Source organism: Geotrypetes seraphini, chromosome 1, assembly GCF_902459505.1.
Source record: "Geotrypetes seraphini chromosome 1, aGeoSer1.1, whole genome shotgun sequence".
Taxonomy (NCBI): Eukaryota; Metazoa; Chordata; class Amphibia; order Gymnophiona; family Dermophiidae; genus Geotrypetes; species Geotrypetes seraphini.
The window spans coordinates 106,233,112-106,259,358 of NC_047084.1; the positions used below are offsets into that span (position 1 = coordinate 106,233,112).

Here is a 26,247-nt window from a genome sequence, read left to right on the forward strand (position 1 = left end):
ACATGGTGGGCATGGGTTAACAATAGTGGTAAAACCTGAAAACAGTATAGCCATTTTGGGAACAGTACCATATTATACAAGGCCACCTGTCCCGCCACTGATAAGGGGAAAGTTTTCCAAAGTTGAAGTTGGCGCCTCATTTCCTCCAACAACGGAGACACATTGCATGCATATAGGGTGGACAAATCGTGAGGCAGCCACACCCCTAAATATTTTATCGCCGTAGGAGCCCAAGAAAAGGGAAACCCCCCTCCCCATGTGTTCTGGAGATCCACAGGAATAGCTAAGGCCTTAGATTTGAGATAGTTCAGCGTAAACCCCAAATAAAACCTAAGGGTTGCAAAAGGTGAGGCAAGCAAGAAAGAGGCTGATTCAACGTAAATATTAAATAATCAGCAAAGGCTAAGACCTTCACCGTATGGTCTGCAAATGCCATCCCTGTCACAGCGGGAACCCGCACCACTGTCCTTAAAAAAGGCTCTAGATAAAGCAGGAAAAGAAGTGGGGACAAAGGGCAACCCTGCCTTGTTCCAAGTTCTATCGGAAAGCTATCAGTTATCAAGTCATTTATCAATAAACATGCTACTGGGGAGGCATACAAAGTCCGTAACGCCTGATCATACCAACCCGTCACCCCCAAATAATCCAGGACACCAAACAAATATGTCCAGTCAACTTGATCAAAGGCTCAGGCTGCATCTAAACTCACCAATAACAGAGGAATGTCATGGACTTGTGCATGGGCCATTGTTAAGAGCACCTTACGAACATTCTGTACTGACTGTCTTCCCTTCACAAATCCTACCTGTTCGATCCCAATGAGAGTAGGGAGAAGTGAGGACAGGTAGTCTGCCAAAATCTTAGCCAAAATTTTTACATCTACATTAAAGAATGAGATGGGGCGATAGGATTCGATGGAAGTGGCCTCCTTTCCCGGCTTCAAAATTAGTGTAATCTAGGCCTCATTGGCACCCGGGGGAAATCTCCCTTGGGTAATAACTTGTGTAAAATAATCTCTCAAGGGAGCTCCAATCTGACAAGACAACATTTTATAAAATTCGGCTTTAAAGCCATCAGGTCCAGGGCGGAATAATTCCTCTGATTCTGAATCACCCTCTGCAATTCTGCAGGTGTAATAGGGGCATTTAAAGATGCAAGTTCATCCTCATTAAGTTTAGGTAAACCCCAAGCAGGGGACCTGCTCCCTGATCGTGTCTTGCATAGAAATCTTGAAAGTAGGACTTAAAGAGGTTTGAAATCTGGGATGTTTTGTGATGAAGTTTTCTTAAAACTTAAAGTGACAGTGCACTTTTAATACTGTCCGTACCCACATGTGAGAATATCTGCCTGCTGTCCCTGGATAACACCTGTTATGGTAACTGAGCTTTATTTCGGGACCAATGAGACATGACAGAGCAGTCCCAAAAATTCAGGGTGGGACTGATGAGGGCATTGCCAAAACAGAGACACCAAAAGCTGCATCCTGTTTGGCCACCACATAAAACGGTGAATGTATACAAGGAGAACCAGGTAGTCCTGCAAATTTCATTCAGAGCAACAGCCAACAACTCTGCCCAAGAGAACAAAATACCTCTGGTAGAATAAGCCAGCACTGAGGGGGTGCTTCTTTCCGGCCACCACGTAAGCCATGGAGAATGCCATACAGATCTACCTGGAAATGGTGGCCTTAGAAGCTGGCCTACCCTTGTGGGCAGGACCCACCAGAACAAACAGGTGGTCAAAGACAAAACTCGCTGGCAACATGCACCACAACAAGATTCTATGCACGTCCAAGGACCGCAACACCCAGTCCTGCTCACTTGAACCAGAGGAAGCAAAAGCAGGAAGGCGGACTTCCTGATTCATATGGAAAGAGGAAACCACTTTGTGAAGAAGGGAAGGAAATATGTGCAGCATCACACCAGAATCCATAATACACTTGAATATTGTCCACTCCTGCCACGTGCACCGCTGATAGTGCCACAAGATGTCTCTCCGCCCACCAGAGAAGCTGAGCCTCCATGCTCAGAGAGGGATTCCTCGTGCCCCCTGCCGACTGACATAAGCCACTGCCATGACATTATCTGAAAAAAGGCGGATGGCTCAATGACTCTCAAAGTGGCAAAAAGCCAGCCAAATCACCCGAAACTCCAAAATGATTGACCACTTGCGCTTTGAGGATATCCACTGGCCCTAAACAAGGATGCTTATACAGACCACTCCCCAGCCTTTGAGACTCGCATCCATTGACAAAATCACCCAATCCAAGATCTGGAGGACGGCCCCTGGATAGCAAGAGGGGTCACAACCACCATGCAAGACTGTTCCTTGCCAGTCATCCAAGGAAGGGGTGCATGTAACAGGGCCTGCTGGTGGTTCCAGTGCGAAATCAGTGCATCCTGCAGCAGACACAGATGGGCTCTGGCCCAAGGAAACACATTGATCATTGCCACCATGGTCCCCAGAACCTTGAGTTACTGCCATGCCTTTGGGACCAGAGTAGCCAGAAGGACCCTGATAACCTGTCAAAGCATCCCGTGATGGGAGACAGGAAGGAATACTTTGTTGTATCCCGTGTAAAATCAAACTGCCGGAGGTTGTGATAGGACAGAGTACACTACAAGGTTTTAAAGAAAAATTGGATAAATTCCTGAAAGATAGGGGGATTGAGGGATACAGATAGAGGTAGAGATGGGATATAGAGAGAGTATAGATAGAGACCAAGGGGGATTTAAGGGTTCAGACAAATTTCACCGTACAGGTCATGGGCCTGATGGGCCGCCGCGAGTGCGGACTGCTGGGCGCGATGGACCTCTGGTCTGACCCAGCAGAGGCAACTTCTTATGTTCTTATGTATCCTGTGTCAGCTCGAGGTGACTCTTCCTGAAGTTGATCATCCAGCCCAGGTGCTATAGCAACTGCTGCACCTGATGAACAGCCTGATGCCCCTTGGATCAACTAGTCATCCAGATATGGATGAACCAGGACACCCAGGGTGTGAAGATGGGCCACCATAACCACAATCACTTTGGTGAAGGTCCTGGGTTCTGTTGCCAACCCAAAGGGTGTCTCTGCAAATTGGAAATGTTATCCCAATATGTTGAACCTTTCAATGGTCCAGAAAAATGGGAATATAGAGATACGCCTCTGTCAAATCCAGGGAGGCTAGAAACTTCCCTGGCACCACCGATGCTATCATGGAGCACACCGTCTCTATGCGAAAGCAAGGCACTTTATGCGCCGCATTGACTGCCTTGAGATCCAGAAACAGTCTCCAATTGGAACTTTTCATTGAAACGGTGAAGTATATTGAGTATCTCCCAGAGCCTGAGTCACGCTCTGGAACGGGTTCTATGGCTGCAATATCGAGTAATCTGAGGACTGCACCCAAACTGTCTTCTTGGGACGGCCCGCTGGGAAATCCAGAAAATACTTGGTCAGTGGACAGAAGAACTCCAATTTGTAGCTATCCCTGAGAACCTCCAAGACCCAGCGGTCATAGATAATGGCTTGCCATTCCATCAGAAAAGCCGACAACTGCCCCCCTATGTGTGGGGTGGGAGACACCGTCCTGGCATCAGAACTGCATCTTTACAGGAACCACCATACGACTCTCCGTGTATAGCTGTCGAGAACCGCAAAATCACAGTCTGGTAGACAAAAATGACCGCTGGCCCACGGACTGGCCCAAATACGGACAGGAGTGACTAAAGGGATGAAAATTCAAATGCCCCAAACCTCTGGAAGCTCAGGATCTATTCATGGACAGCAATTTGGGCTTGCAATCCTGTGCTTGAACAGCAACTGGCTCAAGGTCACTTTAGAAGAAGAATTGCCAGATCACTGCTGGATCCAGAGCATCCTGCGAGCAGAAACAGAATAGGTGGAAAGCTTAGCAAAGACTTTTAAAATGTTATACAAGGCAGCCGCCATATAATCCGCTCCCAAGATTATAAAATCTAAGTCATGAAGCACCACAGTGTCAGGATCATGGCTGAGGGCCTATTTTGACTAAAAATAGCCTGGGAAAACCATAGGGAACCCTCAAAAACAGTGATTTTAGGGGGGTAGGGCATGCAGGGAAACCATCTAAAAAACCCTTTTTAAAGACCCCCCTCAAAATCTCTGATTCAAGCTGTCAGCTGGTACTCACAGAAACATGTGCTGACAGGAAAACACTGCAGACAGAGCTGAAACAGCTCACAGGGAGATCCTCTGCCTTAACTTGCTGTAAAGCTGAACTTTGAATCTTCTGACTGCCCCACTGGCCTGACGTCCATGGCCAGTCACCTCCGCCATCCTCCAACACCCGCGCAGCACGCTTGGTGGAGGTACGCAATCTGGCCCCAATCCCAGGCGCACCTCCACAGAACCACACAGCCTACACTCGATCTATTGGCAGACAAACCTGGGGTGATTTAGCTCCCAAGGGAAAAGTCCCTGAGCACTGATCTGATGTGCAGGCTGTCCAGAGGGCTTACTGACAAGCAGGGAACCCTCCAGAAGCAGACTTTTCCCAAATGTCTGCGATTTCACAGTCAAGAGCTGTCTCCGCAGGGAACCTCCACAGCACGAGAGCAAAAACTGCGAATGCAAAGACTGAAATTGCACAAAATAAAACACGAGCAGAAGAAACAAGCTCCTACATCCTGGCTTGTAGGAAGACATGTTCACAGGGACAGTGATGAGGTAAGAGGAGGAGAGGTTTAAGCCTCTGAAGTTTGAGGCTTCCTACAGAGTCCTGGCATGTGGAGGGAAATAACCCACTGGTCCCAGAATTAAGTGGGTTTGCACAAGAAAGTGGCTATACAAAAATCTAGACACCCTTGAACATTTTTCACATTTTGTTGTCAGTGCATTAGACTTAAAAATAAACTAATCAAAATGTTTCAACTCCCTCTACAATCCAAATACAGGAGTCATGAGGAAAAAGATGTCATTCACTCAACAGTCTAATATGCACTTTATTGGTCAAAAGCATAATGTAAGTTTATACTGTACTTTTGACCAATAAAGTGCATATTGGACTGTACCCTGCTAAGAGAACGACATCTTTTCCTCACAACTCCTGTATTTGGATTGCTTTCCTTGTCATAGAGGCTTAACCAGGCTCTCTCTTTAGTGCATTCACGTCAACTCTCACTACCTCACATCACATGCAACATCTTGCAAGGGAAAAAAAATCATATACCAAATGAAACATCAAAAAGCTGCAGGCAAAGGGGTACTAAAAAACTTCTCCCCAAACCACCCCAAAATTCCAAATAATGGGAAGGGGTTTCAGGCAAGAAATGTCTCCACAGAAGAGGAGGAAAAGCCTCAAGACTCCAACATGCCACTCCTTGTTTCAAGCAGGCAGATTATTCAGAAGGAGAAATCTCATAGGCATAAAAAAACATCCTCTCCTTAAAGTATGTGATAATCAAGAACTGTTTAAATACAAGTTCACAAAAATCCAGTAACAAAATTCATAGCTTTTTTCAGGGAAATACTCAAATGTTCAATAAATGTTTATTCAATAGCAAAATTCAGTGCTTTTTCTCAGAGTGTTGATTACTGTTCTAAGGCAAGCTGGTACTGATGAAAAAGTATTACTGAAACATCAGGCACCCCACAGCAATGTTCAAAAAACTGTGAAATATAAACTTATCTCAGCATGACGTCCAAAAGCGTTGGCATTATTTCCAATGTTTCACCTTCTCACCCCAAGTCAGTATCTCCTAGCTGACGATGGACAGGCAGCATTTTGCTGTAGCTGCATCAGGGCTAGAATGCAGGCTCATCTAAAAATGGAAACCACATTAAAAATAAATAGAAATCATATTCTGAATGAAAGATTAGGTTCTTACCTTTGCTAATCTTTTTTCTTGTAAATCCACACTCTATTCCTGGACTAGTGAGTTATTTTCCCATACTCTCCAGAGCTTATACACAGAGTCTTGAGCCCCTCCCCTCTTACCTCAGGGCTGACCCCTAGGAATCCAGTTTGTGACAAAGCAGCCAGGAACATCTGTAGAAAACAAAGGGAAAAGAGAGAGGTACAGGGATACTCCCCAACAAATAAGTCTAATCTGCTCATAACAAGAAATTTAGAACAATCAGTTACAATTGAAACAGGTAATTAAACAGGAACCTGAATGACAAAAACAGTGCTATGAGAGACAGCCTGCACTGGCAGGAACACTTTGTTCTGACCCGTGTGGAAGGGAACCCCAAGGTATTTCAAGTCCTGCATCGGCTCAAGATGATTCTTCAAGTTGATCATCCAGACCAGCTGCTGAATGACTTGATGAACCACCTGACGCCCCTCAGACTCTGACAAAGCCCTCATCAGTCAGTCATCCAGATACAGGTGAACCACAACTCCCAGGGTGCACAGATGTGCTGTCACCACCACCTTAACCTTGGTGAAGGTCCTGGGTGCCGTCGTCAACCCAAAGGGCAGTGCCACAAACTGATAATGCTGCTGTAGAACCTGGAACCTCAGGTACTTCCTGTGGTCCAGAAAGATAGAAATATAAAGATATGCCTCCATCAAAACCAGTGAAGCCAGAAACGCCCCCGGAGCCACCAAGGCAATCACCGAACATGCTGTCTCCATTCTGAGGTGAGGCACTCAATGCCACATTAGCCTCCAATCTTTGCAGCTTCTCATTGGAACACTGAAGTATATCAAGTTATCTCCCAGAGCCCAAGTCTTGCTCCAAAACGGGTTCTATGACCACAATGTCCAGCAACCTGCGGACTGTAGCCTCCACCTGAGCCACCTTTTCTGGCCTTCCTGCAGGGGAATCCAGAAAAAAATCTAGCAGGGGACAAACATTCTAGCTTGTAGCCATCCCAGAGGACCTCCAGGACCCAACAATCTGAAGTGATGGCCTCCCATTCCACCAGGAAGGCCGACAACCGCATCCAATCGGTGTCCAGACCTGGGGGTCAGAATTGCTTCTTAGCGGGAGCCACCAAACTGCTCCCCGTGAACAGCTGGCGTTGGGAGCCTCCGAACCTCGGCCTGGCAGCCTGAAAAGAGCACTTCCCAGAGGAGGCCCCAAAATACTGTGGGAATGCCTGAAGGGATGAAAAGGAAGGTGCCCCAAACCCCTGGCGGGTCAGAGCCTGTTAATAGACAAAGACTTGGTCCTGCGGTCCTGCACACTAGCCATGAGGTCAATCAGACCTTTGCCAAGCAGGAGTTGTCCCTGGAAAGGCAACCTGCTCAATGCTGTCTTCAAGGACGAGTCACTGGACCACTGACAGATCCAGAGCATCTTATGAGCTGAAATGGAATAGGATGAAAGCTCACAGAAAACCTTCAGCATGGAATATAAGGCATCAGGAATGTATCCACACCCAAAGCAAGGAAATCGAGATCCTGTATTACGATAGTATCAGGATTATGGCATAGTTTAGAATGGCAAGCCCTGGCTACAAAGGAGGAGGCCGTCGCCACCTTAATTCCAGAGGCCACCAAGTCAAAAAGGCACTTGAGGATAAAATTCACTCTACAGTCCCTCAGCATCCTTCATGACACTCCTCCCCCCAATCACTGGGGAGAGAAGTGCATTTAGTAACCCATGCCATTGAGGAATCCACCTTCGGTGTCACAAAGAGCTGATTAAAAGAGTCTGCCATTGGATAGAGTCAAGACATGGTCCTAGCACATTTCAAGGGGCCCTCAGGTGCCTCCCAAATTTCCGTATCTTAACTATGTTAAGAGGATCAGGAAAGACTGCGGCCTCTGATCATTGAGGGAACATTTCGAAGCGACAGACGGCCCAGCTTCAACTCCTGGAGGGACTCTGAGATCAAATCCACCAAATGTCGGGCTTAAAAAGTTTCCGCACTACAGGCTCCTCCCCCAGATTCAGGGGTCCACCTGATCTTGGTCCTTGAGATCCATAAGGGCCGCAACATTCCCTGTTGTAATGTGCCCGCCTGCGTAATTAAAGGCTTGGTCAGGGCATCTGGGTCAACTACAGATACAGCCAGTTAACTAACCAGGACCACAGTAGGGGAGCAGGGAAGAATCCCCATGCCCTGGGAAGGAGGTGGCCCACAGTTGGCAAGAATGCTTGAGGAGAGGCAGCTGGCATCAATTTCTTAACCAAATAAGCTTGATACATCATGTTAATACATTTGGGAGAAAATCTATCATCCTCTTGGAGAACTTGTGAGATTTGGCCACTGAATTGCATTTGTGTTTTGCTGGGATGGCAAATGTGCACTCCTTGGAGCCTGCTTTAGACATTTTCCCATGTCCATGGGCAGGAACAGCAGCAGAACCCTCTTCAGAGGTCAAGGGCATTTGGGCTGATGAAATTGTGCCCTCCTCCCACACTGCAGAGCATGTGGAACATGGCCGCTCACTAGACAGCTATCTGCTGCAAACAAGGCATGAATCCGAAGTATCCTGCCTTGGGAATTCCATCTGAGTGGTTTTCTTGCAAAAACTAAGCTTGTAGAGGCAAAAAATTACTTTAAATTCCAATTAAGAAAAATTCAAGATTGCTGCCGAACAATTTTCAAAAGAAAATAGCTCAGGAAAAGCATTGGAACCCCCTAAAAAGTGACGATTTTAGGGGTGTAGGGGCTAGGGCTAACTCCCAAACTGCCCAAAAAACGCTTTTAAGAACCCCCACAATCTCGGTGACAGACTGTCAGCTCTGTACTCACTGTGCTATGCTGTGTGTTGGAAGGCTACAGAAAGAAGCTGAATTGGCTTATAGGGAGATCCTCTGCCTCAACAAGGCTTGCAAACTAGACTGCTGGGCTTTTGACTGCCCCACTGGCCCGAGTTCTGCGGCCAGGGACCTCCGCCACCAGAACACACCATGAGCACGATCTGGCGGAGGGGTGCAGTTGGCCCCAATCCCAGACACACCTCCACAGAGCCTGTGTTCAAATCCACTAGCGGACCAACCTAGGATGAGCCAGCACCCAAGGGAACGGTCCCTACACCCCGATTTGAAAGTGCAGGTTATACAGAGGCTGCACTGCCAGGTAGCCAACCCCCTGGAAACAGACTTTCCCCAAAGTCTGATCTCTCACAACCAATGCTGTACCCGTGGGGAACCTCTGCAGCACAAGGGCAGAATTCATGAACAAAAAGACTGAATTTAAAGAAAATAAACACGAACAGAGAAGACAAGCTCCTATAGTCTGGCTTGTAGGAAAAACTGGATTCCTGGGGAGCAGTCTTGAAGTAAGGGGGGAGGTGCTCAAGACTCTGCATAATGAGGTTTCCTACAAGCTCTGACGAGTATGGGAAAATAACCCACTAGTCCAGGAATAGAGTAAGATTGTATAAGAACTATACATTATAAAAAAGACTACCTCTTGTCAGATGAAGTTCCATTGCAACTAACCTACTCCCATACCAAATTTGCTCTCTTCAGCACTTCTGTTTTCACCAGCTGCAAAAATGGCCACTATAGCATGCCAGGTTATCTGATGTGAAAACATCCGACGTTATCATGACGTTCAATGTTCAGACTTTGTAACTGGTCAGAAAAATAGGTGCTATTCCACCTGGGAGTTCAAACCTGCCAGTTCCTCTGACATCAGCTGGAAAATCCGCTCTTGTTCACACTTAAGTAGTGCAATCTTCCTGTCAAAGCCATGCTTTCCTTCTAGAATATAATCCACTATGCAGCGGTCAAGGCATAAAGCTGATGTTTTCGCAATAAACAATGTTGGACCAGGGGCTTCTCAGTCCTTTCACAACTTAGCATGCTACGATGTTCACCAAACCTGGTCCTGAAACGTCTTGCCGTCTTGTCCCACATAAATCTTAGGACATACATAGATGACAAAATATACCACAAAGTTAGAGCTACATGTGGTGTGGTGCTTGAAAGCAAAGAGCTTCTTAGTGATCGGGTGCTCAAAATAACGGTTGAGTTCAAGGGTGGACTTGCAAGTTTTACATATCCTACACTTCTTGTCCCTGTGTCCCTCGGTCCAACGTATTCTGCGTCTGCTAGACACAGCATCTTCTTTAAGCTGCCAGTTCCTGCTAAAAGCGATCCTCAGTTCTTTATCTTGAAAAGCTGGATGGAATCAGAGGATTAGCCAATGCTTCTTAACTATAGAAGCAATTTTAACCATGCCACGTGAATCTCTCAAAACATAAGTGGTCTATTCATCTTTTGTCAACCCTTTCTGAGAAGTGCAGGAGAGAAAAAGTTTGGTATGAGAGGGGGTTAGTTGCAAAGGGACTTCATCTGACAAGAAGCACCCCTTTTAAAATGTATAGTTCAGAAAATGTGGTTTCCATTTTTAGATGAGCCTGCATTCTAGCCCTGACACAACTACAGTGAAAACTGATTAGCCATCGTCGGCTAGGTGATACCGACTTGGGGTGGAGGTGAAACCCTGGACGCCACGTTGACACTTTTGGGTGTCATGCTGAGATAATTTATATATTTCACTGTTTTTTTGAAAACTGCTGTAGGGTGCCTGATATTTCAGAAATACTTTTTCATGTGTACTGACTTGCCATGGAACGGTAATCAACTCCCTGAAAAAATAAATGAATTTTGCTATTGAATTAACATTTATTGAACATTTGAGGATTTCCCTGAAAAAAACATTGAATTTTATCACTGGATTTTTGTGAACTTGTATTTAAACATCTACTGAATATCGCATACTTTAAGGAGAGGTTTTTATGCCTATGAGATTTCTCCCTTTGAATAATCTGCCTGCTTGAAACAAGGAGCAGCAGGTTGGAGTCTGAGGCTTTTCCTGCTCTTCCAGTTATTTGGTATTTTGGGGGGCTGTTTAGGGATAAGAAAACAAAAAATCATATACTCCTGTAAAAGAAAGAAAAATTCCACAATAGAGAATGACACAGGGATTGTTTCCCACGTTTAGCTGCGGCTAACCCACAGAAATTTGGGGGGGGGGGAAGGGGGAAAAAATAAATAAAAATTTTTTAAAAAAAATCGGGAGCCATTAACATTGTTTTATAATGAATAAACGCCATTTTTTCTTTTGAAAATACATCATTTAAGAAGGTATGGGGGGAGGGATTCTACATTTGAAGAGAGGGTAAAATGAATTAAGAAGAATAGTGTTGGGAGGGAAGGAGGGATATGGGTTTATATATATATATATATATATATATACACACACAATTGTTATTATCTTGATGGATTTATCAAGTGTTGTTTTTGAGCAAATGTATGATCTTTATTTTACACTTGTTGAATGATTAAAAAGGAATAAAGAATTAAAAAAAAAAAAATCGGCCATTCGCCGAGGATATGGGAACATGGCTTTTCACCAACCCACACAGTGGTAAATGGCCTTGTCTCCACAGTGAAGGATCTACTGCGAGTCGCCTCCCTTCCCACCCCCTTTGTGATCGCAGATCCAGCAGCCTCTCTTCGCAATCACTGGTCCAGCAGCCCCCCTCCATATCCGGGGTCCAACAGTCCCCCCTCCCTCGCACCCTCACTCCCGATTGCAGGTCAAAACTGGGGAGGAAAAAACCCTTTGACTCCCCTGGGTCGGCCCCTTTGCACCTCCCAGGGTGGGCCTACCAGCCTCTTAGAAGTTTTGTGGACAAAGAGGCAGGCAATATCGCACGCAGAGCTGTTCCCGGACCTTCTTCCAATCAAGTCCCTCCTTCCGATGTAACTTCCACTTTTGCCAGAGCAGCTTTGCGTGCGATGTTGCCTGCCTCTTCATCCATAAAGCTTCTAAGAGGCTGGTAGGCAATCTGAATAATGTCTGCTTATTTTTGGATTTATGATGTTGTCTATTGTGATGCAATGACAACACACACTGCATTTTCCACACTGTTGATGTGTCCTGTATGTGTTATGGAAGGAGAATTTGAAATAGATGGCAATAAGTAAGGGATCGATTTCTCTTTCAAATTTTTTTCTCTTGAATATACGATAACCAAATGTTTGTCTTTGAAACATAGGTGTTTTTCAAGAATATACCAATGCTGCGTATAATATTTTGAACGTTATTACCCAAATGGGAATGCCTGAGAGTTCATACTATATTTGGAGTTGGACCTTTTTAGTATGAGCTGTGAGTAGAGTTTCTCTATTGAATGTGTCTGCCTTTTGGAATCCAGCATTGATGCATCTTGTCGAGTACCCATGATCCAGAAATCTTTTCACTAACGCATGAGATTGCTCCTTAAAATGTAATTAGTGCAGATTCTTTTCAAATGCAGGAATTGGCTGAATGGTAGATTGTTCAAGGAGTGTTGGTGATAAGAAATCAGTTTTTTGGACCTACTTATTAGTAAAGAGCCCCATGGATTCAGCACCAAAGTTTACAGAAAACCTATAGATAGAAATTCATATTGCAGGAACTGTGCAGATAAATGTGGGATAGAAAATCTGGTTAACATAACATCTTCCCCTCTCTATTCTTGGACCTCTCCTTTGCTCTTCCCTCTTTGCTAAGAAGCAATTGAGCAGGCTACAAAATCCTGGTCATTCAAAATCAATTATGACCCACAGGAAATCAGTTTTTTGGACCTACTTATTAGTAAAGAGCCCCATGGATTCAGCACCAAAGTTTACAGAAAACCTACAGACAGAAATTCATATTTAGCGTTCAAGGAGTGTTGGTGATAACTGGTGTACGCTAAATATGAATTTCTGTCTATAGGTTTTCTGTAAACTTTGGTGCTGAATCCATGGGGCTCTTTACTAATAAGTAGGTCCAAAAAACTGATTTCCTGTGGGTCATAATTGATTTTGAATGACCAGGATTTTGTAGCCTGCTCAATTGCTTCTTAGCAAAGAGGGAAGAGCAAAGGAGAGGTCCAAGAATAGAGAGGGGAAGATGTTATGTTAACCAGATTTTCTATCCCACATTTATCTGCACAGTTCAAGGACAGATTACAATTCAAAGAAGCTGGGACCCAGGAAGTCACAATAAACATATCAATTCCATTCTAAACATACCAACAATTCATATCCAACAACATAGCATCTACTATTCAGAACCAACCTAACTGGGAGCAAACCACCATAAAACAATATAAAAAATTATTGTTTGCAAATGTCTGAAATTAGACAGGACTGCAAAGAGCCCATTCTATGAAAAAAGTAATTGTCAACTATACAAGCCTCAAAGCTCCCAGAGCATAAAGTGTTCACCAACCTAAAGTCCCTCTTATTATATAATCAGCTTTTATCTACTATTCAGACTTACGTGTATGCATTCTGGGTTTCAAATGAAGCTGCAATCTGGGGCACTTGGCCAAGGATTGCTTTCTTTGCAAATTGGGCTGGACAAGGGGAGGATAAAAAATCCAGGTGCTTATAAAAATAGGTTCATGGTGCTACAGCCTAAGTAGAGGCTACTTCTGATTAATATGATAGTTCAAAGGGGCAGAAAAACTGGGAAGAAAAAAAAGGATACAGATGCTGTTATAACTGAGACATTAAGAACAGAGATGGGAGTTCTATGATACTCACCAACCAACCCTTCCCAGTCGTCAACTTTAAAATGTCTGCTCCTAGCTTAGATTTCTGTCCATAGCAGGCTGGATCCTCCAAAAATTTATGGGTTCTTATGTCATAAAACAATAAGGAGCCCTGACCTGTGCCCACAGTTATTATATGTTCGTAGAAACTTACGGACCGAATTCCTGGAATAAAGAAAAGAATAATTGGATAATTGTGGCCCTTGAACCATGAAATATGCAATACACTACACAAATACTTTTTGCGTGACATTCTAGTTATTTACAAGCAGTTGGACTTGCTCACCAACAGAACTTTAAGCAATGCATAATCAACTCACTAATAACAACCACCAAGGCTACAGGCTTTTACATTATGCTGGCTTTGTTCTTAAAGTTATTTCTATAACAAATGTATTTGCTCTAGTTTCATACCTGCAGAATAAGTGATGATTAATTACAAAAAGGCATAGATACAGGAAGGTTTCAGATGCTGGCTATTTATTACATATGGGCCCTTTCATGGTATTCTGCTTAAGACAATGGCATAAAAAGGGAGAAGACACCAGAAGAGACGGCTGAGGGGAGATATGATTGAAGTCTGCAAAATCCTGAGTGGAGTAGAATGGGTACAAGTGGATCGATTTTTCACTCTGTCTAAACTTAAAAAGACCAGGGGACATTCAAAGTTACAGGGAACTACTTTTAAAACCAATAAAAGGAAAGGAGAAATTAGGTTCTTACCTGCTAATTTACTTTCTTTTAGCTTCTCCAGACCGGTAGAGGTTATTCTTACAAGCGGGTATATATCTCATCATGACCAGCAGGTGGAGACTGAAACAGAACTGTGGAATAGTACATTAGAGGTACCTTCTCCTATTCCTATCAGTTTGCCAAATAGCCAAGCAGAATTAAGAACTTGAAACAGAAAAAAACAATACTCCAAACAGGAGTAATAACTAATATACACAAATGCTTTTGGAAAATGCAGAGGAGAACCCAGGAAGAAAATGTCCCCACAGCTCGCCAGCCAAGCCACAGCTGCTGTTCTTCAATTCTCCCTGGCCCTAGAAAAATACTAGAACCCGCAGCAAAAACCAAAAACTGCCCACACAACAGCCACACCAACACTACAATAGACAAGGCGGGGACCTCTACCGGTCTGGAAAAGCTAAAAGAAAGTAAATTAGCAGGTACAAACCTAATTTCTCCTTTTTTAGCATTCCCAGACCAGTAGAGGTTAATCTTACAAACGGGATGTACCAAAGCAGTCCCCATTATGGGTGGGACCCCCGAAGGGCTGACACCAGAACACGCTCACCGAACACCTGATGCGTCTGAACGTCTACCCGGTAGTGTCTGAGAAATGAATGCAAGGAAGACCAAACTGCAGCCTTACAAATGTCTACTGGAGGCCCTAGCGAAGACTCAGCCCAAGAAGCTGCTTGACCCCTAGTGGAAAAAGCCTGGAGAAATTCTGGAACAGGCTTCTTCAGAAGATACCGTATTTTTTGCTCCATAAGACACACTTTTCCATCCAAAAAAGTGGGTGGAAAAAAGGATGCGTCCTATGGAGCGAATCCCCCAATCCCCCCCTTTTACCTTATTTAGGCCGTCAGGAGTAAGGCTTCTGGGCCGGTGGCGTGCAATCGCTGCACCCACCTGACCCTTCCTAGTAACTCCTTCCATTCCGGGTGCCACACTGAGCCAGGAGTCTCACCCCACCCGCTGCTGCTTCTTCGTCGACGTCAGGGGTAAAGCTTCTGGGCCGGTGATGTGCAATCGCTAAACCCACCTGGCCCTTCCCAGCAAATTTTCTTTGTAGGGGTGAAAAGCCGCTTTAGGGAGTGAAGCGCCGCTGGCTCCCTACTCATCCCTCACTCTCGGGCTGTTCTCGGTGCTTTACACAGGAGTCCCCATGCTGCTGCTACATGGACGTGTTCTCACAGCGACAGCAGCGGGAGGCAATTAAAACCAGCGCACGGGCGGGCAGGCTTGGGGGGGCAGAAGAGGACAGGCTGGAAAGCAGTGAGAAGAACATGGGAGGGAGGGAAGGAGGAAGGGACAATTGTTGGGCCTGAGTTGAGGATGGGGAGATGACCAAGGCAGTGAGGGGAACATAGGAGGGATGGAAGAAGGAACAATTGTTGGGCCTGAGGAAAGAAAGAAAATCACCTGACAACAAAGGTAGGAAAAATGATTTTATTTTCAATTTAGTGATTAAAATGAGTCACTTTTGAGAATTTATACCTGCTGTCTATATTTTGCCCTATATGTGTCTATTTTTCTATAGTTGTTACTGAGGCAACATTGCATATTTTAAAAAGTTATCTGACTTGACATCTGTGCCCTGTCCGCCCTGTGCCCGCTCCCAGCCTACCACTAGACCACCAGAGGGGGGGAAAGGGAGGGGAGACAGAAAGGACCCGGACTGAACACTGGAATGGGACCCTGCGTCAGAAGGTCGTCCAAGAGAGGAAGAGGATCCGCCAACAGATGCCTTACCAGATCCACATACCACGGACGTCGAGGTCAATCCGGAGCCACCAGAACCACGAGATCCGGATGGCAAAATGATACAGAGAAGAACTCTGCACACTAATGACCACAGAGGGAACACATAAAACAGCCCCTCCATTGGCTATGGTTGAACCAGAGCATCCAGGCCCTCGGCCTGACCGTCTCTGCGATGACTGAACAAGCAGGGCAGTTTGGCTTTGAAACTTGTGGCTATAGGGGGTTACCCCAAGACTGGACTATCAACTGAAAGGCCACAGGGCTTAGACACCACTCTCGGCGATCCAGTACATGACGACTGAGGAAGTCCACCTGAACATTTTCCACTCCAGCTATGTGGGAGGAAGAGATGTCCTGAAGGTGGGATTCTACCCAGACCATGAACAGAGCCATCTCCTGCACTACCTGAGTGCTCTTGGTGCCTCACTGATGATGTACTAAGCCACCGACGTGGCATTGTCTGACAGAACTTGGAGCCACCAGCAAAGACTACAGCACGCCAAGCCTCGCAGAGGAACAGGGAGATCCAAATTGTGCTTCTGGGGTGACCACTTCCGGAGCAGAGCAAACTGAAGTGGACGCATGAGGGCCTGCGCCCACCTCATTACGTCTAGGGAAGCCACTATTGACCCCAAGACTGGGAGGAAATCCTGCGCCCGAGGACACCGGACACCATAAGGAGGCGAATCTGAGATTGCAATTTGCTTACCTGGGCCTCTGGAAAGAAGACCTACCCCAAGAAGGTGTCAAATAGAACCCAAAGGTACTCCAGATGCTGAGATGGGACCAATCGACTCTTGGAAAGAATGACCACCCATCCCAGCGACTGGAGAAACTACCCCATCCGAGCCATAACCCGGGTGCTCTCCTGCAATGACTTAGCCCAATCAACCAGTCAAGTTAGGGATGAACCAGAATGCCCTCTGACCGCAAGGCAGCCACAACAACCACCATCACCTTGGTGAAAATCCGGGCAGCCGTGGTCAGAGCAAAGGGAAGTGCACAGAACTGATAGTGCTGACCTAAGATTGCAAAGCTGATGGGAGGCCCGAATGGGAACATGCAAGTAGGCCTCTGTCAGATCGAGAGAAGTCAGGAACTCCCCCGGCTGAACTGCCAGAATGACAGACTGCAGTGTTTCCATTATTATTATTATTATTTCCATGCGGAAAAAGGGAATTCTGAGAGCCCGGTTGACCCTTGTTAAATCTAAGATGGACCGAAAGGTCCCCTCCTTCTTGGGCACCACAAAGTAAATCGAGCACCTGCCGGTGCCGCACTCCTGAGGGAACAACTGCTTTAAGATCTAGCAAGCATTGAAAGGTCTGGCAAAAGGCCTGCATCATCCATGCCGTCTGACAAGGAGAGACTAGAAAATGATCTGGTAGAGAGCGGGCAAACTCCAGAGCATAACCATCCCACACCACCTTCAGGACCCATTGATCGGACATGATCTCGGCCCACTTGGGGAAAAAATTTGCGCAGCCGGGCACCCACCAGAACCAAAGGGGGCGCCAGCAAAGAGTCATTGTGCAGGACGAGCAGCGGGGGAACCAGCGGAGGGATTCCCAGCCCCCCGAAAGGACTGCATATGCTGATAAAACTGACCCCGTGTAGCAGCCCCATGCCCAGGGTGTTACGTGCGGAACTCCCACAGATACCTGCTGGCAGTGCCATCCCGAGACACCGGGCAGGTACGGTCCTCAGACAGGCAGGGCATCTTAGAGTCCGTCAGAGTCTGAACCAACTTATCTAAACAAAAAAAACACCCAAAAGGGAAATTTGGTAAGCTCAGTTTTAGACGCGGCACCCACCAACCATGAAGCATGAAGCTACACGGTACGTCGCGCGGCCACTCCAAAAGCCATAGACTTGGCCGACGTCCACATCAAGTCATAGAGAGCAACTGAGAGGAACGAGGCAGCCATCTCAATCTTAGCCACCTCCTGATCCACCAAGGACAAGTCCCTGAAAGGAAAACTCTTAATAAACAATATAGTTTAGAATTCTTATGCTTTCAGGTGGACTTCCTGGGACACCAGGCCGCACAGTGGTATAAATTGATATCTGGATTTATGAATAAAAAACCAAAGACTGGTCTTAGAGACATTTGGAGCGTTGAGATAAAGCATCAAATTACTGCATCTCAATGGCCAAAATTTGGTCTTGGAGGATGAGATGTACAGTGTCTGCATCTATGAGACAAACTTGGTTTTTTCTGTTACATAGAGCATTTTGGATCCCTGTTTGTTTACAAAAAAATTAGATAGCTCTAAGTCTAATAGATGTTGGCATTGTCATCTCAAAGCAGAGACTTTAGATCATTTATTATTCTATTGCCCATTCATTTTGGCTTTTTGGACATCAATATGGGGCCAAATAAATTGCTTGTTAGAGAATCCGGTGGCACTGACCTATGATACTATATTTGGCATGTCAATGAGGGCAAAGAGTCAAATATCATCAAAAAAATAATAAGCTCTTGCCAATTATGACTGGAGTTGCTATTACATTTAATTGGAAGAATTGGAGTACCGTATTTTCACTCATATACCGCGCACCCATGTAAAACGCGCACACGGGTATAGCGCGCGGGGAACTGTAATTTATGTAAATACATTTTTATATACCGCGCACACCTGTATACCGCGCATGCCGCCCCGACTCTCCGGTCGCTGCCCGACTCTCCTTTCGCCCGCCCCAACTCTCCTCTGGCCAGCCCACTCTCCTTTAGCCCGCCCCGACTCTCCTTTCCCCCTTGAAGTCCTGTCCCTACCCTGAAAGCCTGATGCCCCCCCCCGATGTCCGATTCATCCCCCCCCGCAGGACCATTCGCACCCGCACCCCGAAGGACCGCTCACGCTGGAACACGCACCTGCACCCGCACCCCCACCCCGAAGGACCGCTCGCACCCCCACAGCCTCCCCACCCCCCACCCCCATCATGTAGAAGTTTCCTACCATCGTCCTGCTGCTTCCTCTGCCGGCGGTCCTGCCCCTTCTCTTAGCCCTGCGTCTACGCTGCTTCTTCTTCCAGCGGTCCCGCCCTTTCTCTGATGTCAGAGAAAGGGCGGGACTGCCAGAAGAGGATAACGCGCTCATGCATATAACGCGCATGGCTATACACGGTTTGTAAAATCGTGTATAACGCACGCGTTATATGCGTGAAAATACGGTAGATTAAACTACAATTTTTGGTGGAATTTTTTGTGCCATATATATAAGATAGAAAGAACATTAGCCACACAGAATGGACATTTTAGTAAATTTCAAGATATTTGGGGGCCATTGGCAGATTATTGTAATGAGTAAATAACATTTCTCCCTTAATAAAATAATTGATACTAAGCCCTCTCTTTCTTTCATTTTACTAAGCCCTTCTCCTTTCCATTGGAGTTCTTTTCTATATTAATTCCTGTAAACCGTGTCGAGCTCCACTTTTGTGGAGATGATGCAGTATATAAACTTAAGGTTTAGTTTAGTTTAGGGGTAGGGATGGGGAGATTTCTGATTCTTTATTAAATATGTGGATTAATAGGAAAGAGTATGTTGTATAATATAAGTGAATGTATATGAAATGATAGGGAAGGGAAGGGGAGGGATAAATTTTATTAATTTAAGATGACATAGAATATCAAGTGATGTTTTTAAGTTTAAATATTATTTAATGATACACTTGTTGTAAGTTGTAAAATGAATAAAGATTTTATTAAAAAAAAAAAAAAAAAAAGTCAAGTCATCAGACTCACGATCCAGGACACGCTCGGCCCACCGAAACACAGCATAAGCCACCAGACCCCACAAATAGCCGCCTGGACCCCCAAGGCAGAGACATCAACATTCTGCTTAAGAATGGTCTCCAATTTACGCTCCCTTAGAGTCCCGTAAGGCAGAACCGCCCTCAACAGGCACCGTATGCTGCTTAGCAATCGCTGAGACCACCGTGTCCACAACTGGCCACTTTAAAGTAGCCCTATCCCCCCTCCCCCCTCGGGATGGGATACAAACGAGCCATGGTGTGCGACAACCGAAACGGCGCCTCTGGCATATTCTACTGCGCCAGTACAAAATTCCAAATATCCTGATGCATAGTTAAAGAGCGGATCCTCCTAAGAAAAGGGACCCCCACGCGGGGTCTCTGGTGGCGCTCCTTCAAAATTGTAGCACTGATGAGACCTGCTGAATCAGGTCTGGTAGCTCATCCCTCTGAAAAAGGCACACCACGGATGCCTCATCGCTGGAAGGCAGGAAATCCAACTCTCTGCCGCCAGCGGCTATCCCCTCAGGAGATCTTGGAATTCCTAAAACGGGTCCAGGTCCTCATCCAGGCCAAGCTCCTCTGACCACCAATCTGCAACCCAAGCCACCTGTGGGCGCTTGGACGAGGGAGGAGGAAGAGGGGACGCCAAAGAAGAAGAGGGAGGCAAAGCCACAAGGGGTTCAGAGGGACCCCCCCCCCCCCCCGAAACCCCCCGGGCGCATGTGGGACCTCCCAACCACCTGAAAATAGGCTCTGCACAACCCAGCTGAAGGTCACCTGAGGTTGCAGACAAAATGTCTGTTAAAATGGTGAAGTTCCCGCCAAAAATAACCCCTCCAGGGCCTGTACTAGTTTGGAAGCCTGTGATACAGCCGCTAAAGTAGGCAAGCCGGCATCAACTGTTAACAAAAATCAGCTGAAAGGAAATCTCTGTGGGGGCGGTGGGGGAACACAAGGCTTCCCCATTGCTCACTGCCGATTCGTAAGGCACTAAGGCCGGTGAGTTCTGGGCGCCTGCAGCCTCTGCCGATGGAGCTCCAAGACCGCGTCGGCCCGAACAGCTGTTTTCAGGACAGCCACGAGTGCCTCGCGTCTGGACAAAATTGTGCCACTTCCCCTGAGAAGTGCTCAATTGGTCCATACACTACCTAGCTAGAAGAAAAGTGCCAGTTAGTCAAAAAAATACAGTAATTTACAGCATAGTTAAAGGGAAAGCAACCCTTCAGACCATCACTGCCTCAGGATTTTTTTTTTTTTTTTACAGAACAGACTCCACAGGCTCTCAAAGCAATATGCTTTGCTTGAATTAGGGGGCATGGCTTACTGCTGAGGCTCCTCTAAAAAAATGTGGGGAGGTGGAGGAAATGGGGGAAGGGACCCACCATGAGACCTGCCAGGTTTGACACCCCCGAGGTCGGACGGACCCCCAAACAGGGCCCACCCAAGCTCCATCCGGCCAAAAATGGGGACCAGAAACCCTAAACAAATTCCAACAGCCCTACATAGGGAGATGGGTACATCTCACTCACACCTGCTGGAGACTATTCTCTTATGTACTATTCCACAGTTTGGTTTCAGTTTCCACCTGCTGGTCATGATGAGATATATACCCACTTGTAAGATTAATACCTACCGGTCTGGAGAGTGCTAAAGAATATTTTTTCACTCAGAGAATAGTTAAGCTCTGGAGCGCGTTGCCAGAGGTTGTGGTAAGAATGGATAGTGTAGCTGCAGTGTTCTCCCCAGGGCCTTTCAGCCTGGCGCTCCGCCCAGCTAATTTAGATGAGCGCCCGGCTGTAATCTCGATTGCAATCCTGCTGCTGCTGCCGCCTTCTGCTCAACATTTTTAAAAAAAACCTTTTCACCGGCTTGGAGATTTACCGGGCTGACTCGGCACAGCCTGAATCGCAAGAGCCTGACTTTTTTTTTTTTTTAGTTTTTAACGCCAGCAAGCAACTTGAACCCATGTTCCCCGGCGGGGCTCTAACGTGCATGCAGCTTCCCTCCGAAACCGGAAGTCACGTCCCAAGGGGGGAAGAGAAGGGAAGTCGGCATGCACACGCCCCGGAGCATGGGTTCGCTATAGGAGACAGGTCAGCTTACAACTTGCTCTTGCTTGCTTCGGGCTTTCCTCGCTGCCGGTTCCTGCCTACTTTCTGTTTCCGTAAAGGCAGGACCCGGCAACGAGGAAGGCCCGAAGCAAGCAAGAGCAGCGAGTTGTAAGCTTCCCTCCGTTGCCGACTTATGGAAGATAGATCAGCGATGGAAGGAAGCTTACAACTTGCCTTAGTCCAGCCCTGCACAACATGCGGCCCAAAACGGATGTCACTGCCGATATGGCTCTCACTCCGCTCTCCTTTGAAGATTAGCTCAGGAGGCAAGATTTAGCCCGAGATCAGACGAACATTAAAGGGCATCTGAGCAGATTGAGGAGAACATGTCCTGTTTTTCCATGCCTAAAAATACCACCTTGTCTAATGTAATCTCTGATCAGATCCCTAAGAGTGATGCAACTATGTATGCTGGACAGTCTCCTCCAGGAAACAGAGCTTTAAAGCCTGCAGCCATACTGAACCAGATAGTCAAAGGGCTCCGAAGTGTAGTATTGCCAAGGGATCTGTCTCACAAGTTTCTGCTGCTGGCAGATGTAAACACAGCACAAGAAATAGAGACTTGTGGCATTCTGTGTGGAAAGCTGATGCATGTAATAGTGCCAAAGCAGTCTGCTGGACCAGACTACAGTTCAGTGATATGGGGAATATGGAAGAATTATTCAGTGTTCAAGATCAACATGATCTCCTCACAGAAGAAAGACGGAGAGAAAGAGAGAGGCAGATACTGGAGAGGGGGGAGAGAAGGGAAGGAGATAGAGATGTCAGACCATGGGGTGGAGTGGCAAGGAAGAAAAGGAGAAGAGAGAGATGCCAGAGCATAGGGGAAGGGTGGAGACAAAAAATGGAGAGGGGTTGAAGCTGAAATAAATCATGTACAAAGGAGAGAAAGGGCACAGGATATAGAGTTTACTGAAAAGACATAGAAAGAGGGAAGATACCATATGGAACAGAGAGAGAGCAGACACTGGATGGAAAAGGCAGAAAGGGTGGACAGTGGATGCAAGGGGCAGAGATAGGGTGGACAGTAGATGGAAGGGGTAGAGAGAGGGTAGAGGCTGGGTGGAAGGGGCAAAGAGAGAGGACAGATGTTGCCTGGAAGGGAGCGAGGACAAATGCTGAATAGAAAGAAGAGAGTGAAGAGAAGATGACTAAAGTAGAAACGACAAAAGGTAGAAAAAAAAATATTTTTTTTGCTTTACGTAGAATCAAGTAGTATTGTAACTGTATTGATTAAAATTTATCAATAGGAAATGGAAATAAGGCAATTTTGGGGGGGGACTAAACCCCTTTCCTCAGATCAGGACAGGATACCATAACAGCTGTTTACTGTCGTGAAGAAAGATTTGGCCTCTGAAAGCTAATTGAAAAATGGATTAGTCCAATAAAATGGTATTATTCTTTTAGGGATTTTTTTTTATGACACACATAGAGGGGGGGTAAAGAAAATAATTTCTACATAATATGTTATAATATATTATACAATATGCAATGTATGAATGAAAAGTAATAGAAGGGTGGGGGGAGGGAGAGGGGAAAAAATTTATTTAGAATATATTGTATTAGATATAAAAATGTTATTGAATATTCATCAATTGTATTCTAACATGTTGTACATTTTCTATAAAATTTGAAAATTAAAAATATTATATATTAAAGTAATAAAAGGGTGGGGGGAGGGTGAGGGGGAAAATCAAATTTAGATATATAATGTATTAGATATAAAAGTGATACTATGTATTTATCAATTGTATTTTAATATTTTGTACACTTTATGTAAAATTTGAAAATAAAAAATAATGGAAAAAAAAAATGGTATTTTCATATTTCTCATTATTTGTTTTATTTCTATTTGTTAATTTGTAAAGTGGTGACTGTTATGTAGAAGTTTTTTTTCAAATTTACATCTACTGTCTTTATATTTTGCACAGTATTAGGAGACATGTGTCACTGTTTCTGTGGTGTTGCATTGTATGCAGAGTCTGGTTTCTTGGTTCAGTTTAACTTTTGACTACATATTTCTATTTTTAGTTTGTGATTATTCCATATTGGGCGAGGATGTATCTGTGTTCTGTGTGTATGAAAAGGACATGGCTTTCTGTTAGCATCGACTACAGGATCAATTGACTGTAGGATCTGGTTTGTTTAGTTTTCCAATGCGTGTGTTGGTGTTCTAGTGCTCACTGCAGTGTTTAAGATGCTGCCTTTTCCTAGATGCACCCTTATTGTGTGACTCATGGATTATTACTAAAAATATCTTTTTTTATATAGAGGAGGGGGTTGTTAAAAAAATAATTAGCACTGGCTGTCATATATACTAGGTACACCACTGAATTTAATGACCCTGTTCTAATTTTACTGTTGACGTAGGTGTTGTCCCCCCTAACACACAGACACACACATTATAAAGAATTAAATTAAAGTTGTATTATTATCAAGCAGCTTTCAAATGACATTATAAGCAAATAAAAATAAAATATTTTTAATACATTGCTAATTATTACCTGCATCTTTACCTATACTGTTTTGCCCTAGCTCTTACTTTGCACTATAGCAAAATAAAAAAGAAGCAGATAAAGATCAATCACACAGGTGCCCTTCAAGGCTCAGTAACCTCTCCCTAAATTATGTGGAAGAGGTCTGGAAGTGGGGATAGCATCTATTTTATATCCTCAGTGAGACCTCAGGAAGGAATCTAGTGATCAAAACATTATTAGAGGTGTTGTACAGCCATTTCTTGTATGACTGGATGAGCTATATTTATCTTTTTTTTTTTTTTAGTTGTTTAAATTCATGCAGAAATAAATGGTTAGATTGAACCTAATGACTTCATTAACACATTTCCCTTTTTTAAACCTCTATACCATTTGAAAGAGGGTGAATATCTAATTATTCACTTCTAGAATTGGATACTTCTTAGATTTAGTAAAAATATTCTGGCACAAGTGTCAAACCTTAAAAAAGGAAGTCATATCGAGCATTGGAAAATAATAATAATTAACTAATAAAAATAGTATACATTTAATTTTCTCCACTACCAGATTTCCCCGCCCCGCCCCACCCGGCTACTTTTTCATGCCACCCGGCTGGAAAAAATTTCTGGGAAGAACACTGAGCTGGTTTTAAGAAAGGCTTGGACAATTTCCTGGAGGAAAATCCATAGTCTGTTATTGAGAAAGACATGGGGCAAGCTACTGCTTGCCCTGGATCGGTAGCATGGAATGTTGCTACTCTTTGGGTTTTGGCCAGGTACTAGTGACCTGGATTGGCCACCGTGAGAACGGGCTACTGGGCTCGATGGACCATTGGTCTGACCCAATAAGGCTATTCTTACGTTAAAACTATCTTGGATATGAGGCAATATCTTGCAAAACATTATGCAGTATGGTTGGCAGCTAGGCTACATCCTTGGCAGTGGGAACAAGTATACTGCCAACTGTTTGGCCAAACTGGCCTTTTTCTGTTTTTATAGAGAGATGGAAGAGATGTCAAGATTTTGTACTCAATCCTAAATGAATTGGTAACCAATGCAGACCTTTCAGTGCTTTAATTTTAAAATTTTGCAATTTAGGGGCTGGGAAGTCCATCCCAAACAATTTTTTAAATTAAATCCAGGAGTTTTGAGGCAGAAATAAAACTTTGAAAAAAAAAGATCAATAAAAATCTAAGATGGCCACTGTCAGCAAATTCACACCCAAAACGGCAAAAATAAACAAATTCCAAAAATATAAAATAATGATTTGGGGTCTGGGGAGGTGGGGGATCTGAACCCTACCCTTAGAAACAATGAAAAACGAGTTTTAACATGTTTTACAAACCACCCCCGAAGTTCCTATAGGAAATAATGGATGTTTACTCACAGTCTCTGAAGTGCCAGTTTTTGCACAGCAGCTGAATGGAGAAAAGGATTTTCTGCCTCAAAATAGCTCCAAATTGACCAGACTTGAAGATCTTCGGACTGCCAAGTCAGCCAGACATTGACTAACCTCCGCACCCATGGATCCTCTCCATGCGAACGGGGGCACGGAAAATGTAGCCTGTGCCCTAAAACCTGGGGGATTTTCACTAAAGATGCATACAGCCTGCACTTAAACCCCTGACAAGGTTAGCAGGCAAGCAAACTCCCAGGGGAATGGACCCCAAGTTAAAGAACGATGGCATACAGCAGGCTGGCTGCACAGATCCACCAAAGGTTCTCAATGAAGCAGCAGTCCGGACTTGCGAGACTGCGTCCTTTCCTCCGACACAGGACCACCGGAAAGGGGTTTCAAGGTACTGAAGCTACCGAAAAAGACAAACTAAAAGAAAAAACAGAGCAATTCAAAAGACTTCTGAACGGATTGCTTGAAAACTGCAGATGGCTCTGGCTCTCACTCTAAGGGGGATGAGCATGTGCTCAGAAAAGTGTTTGGATTTCTG

General features: G+C 45.1%; 1 protein-coding gene across 6 annotated transcripts in view; it reads right to left on the reverse strand.

Moving 5' to 3' along the window:
• DCAF12 (DDB1 and CUL4 associated factor 12) overlaps positions 1 to 26,247 on the reverse strand; it is a 145,694-nt gene that overhangs the window by 17,737 nt on the left and 101,710 nt on the right. For 4 of the 6 annotated variants that reach the window (XM_033935456.1, XM_033935426.1, XM_033935436.1 and 1 more), the window contains one exon: positions 13,455 to 13,627. In XM_033935456.1, the coding sequence (XP_033791347.1) occupies positions 13,455 to 13,627 (173 nt within the window). Of the gene's footprint in view, positions 1 to 5,650; positions 5,784 to 13,454; positions 13,628 to 26,247 lie in introns of all 6 variants that reach the window. The other 2 variants (XR_004538624.1, XM_033935466.1) reach the window with 2 other exon arrangements.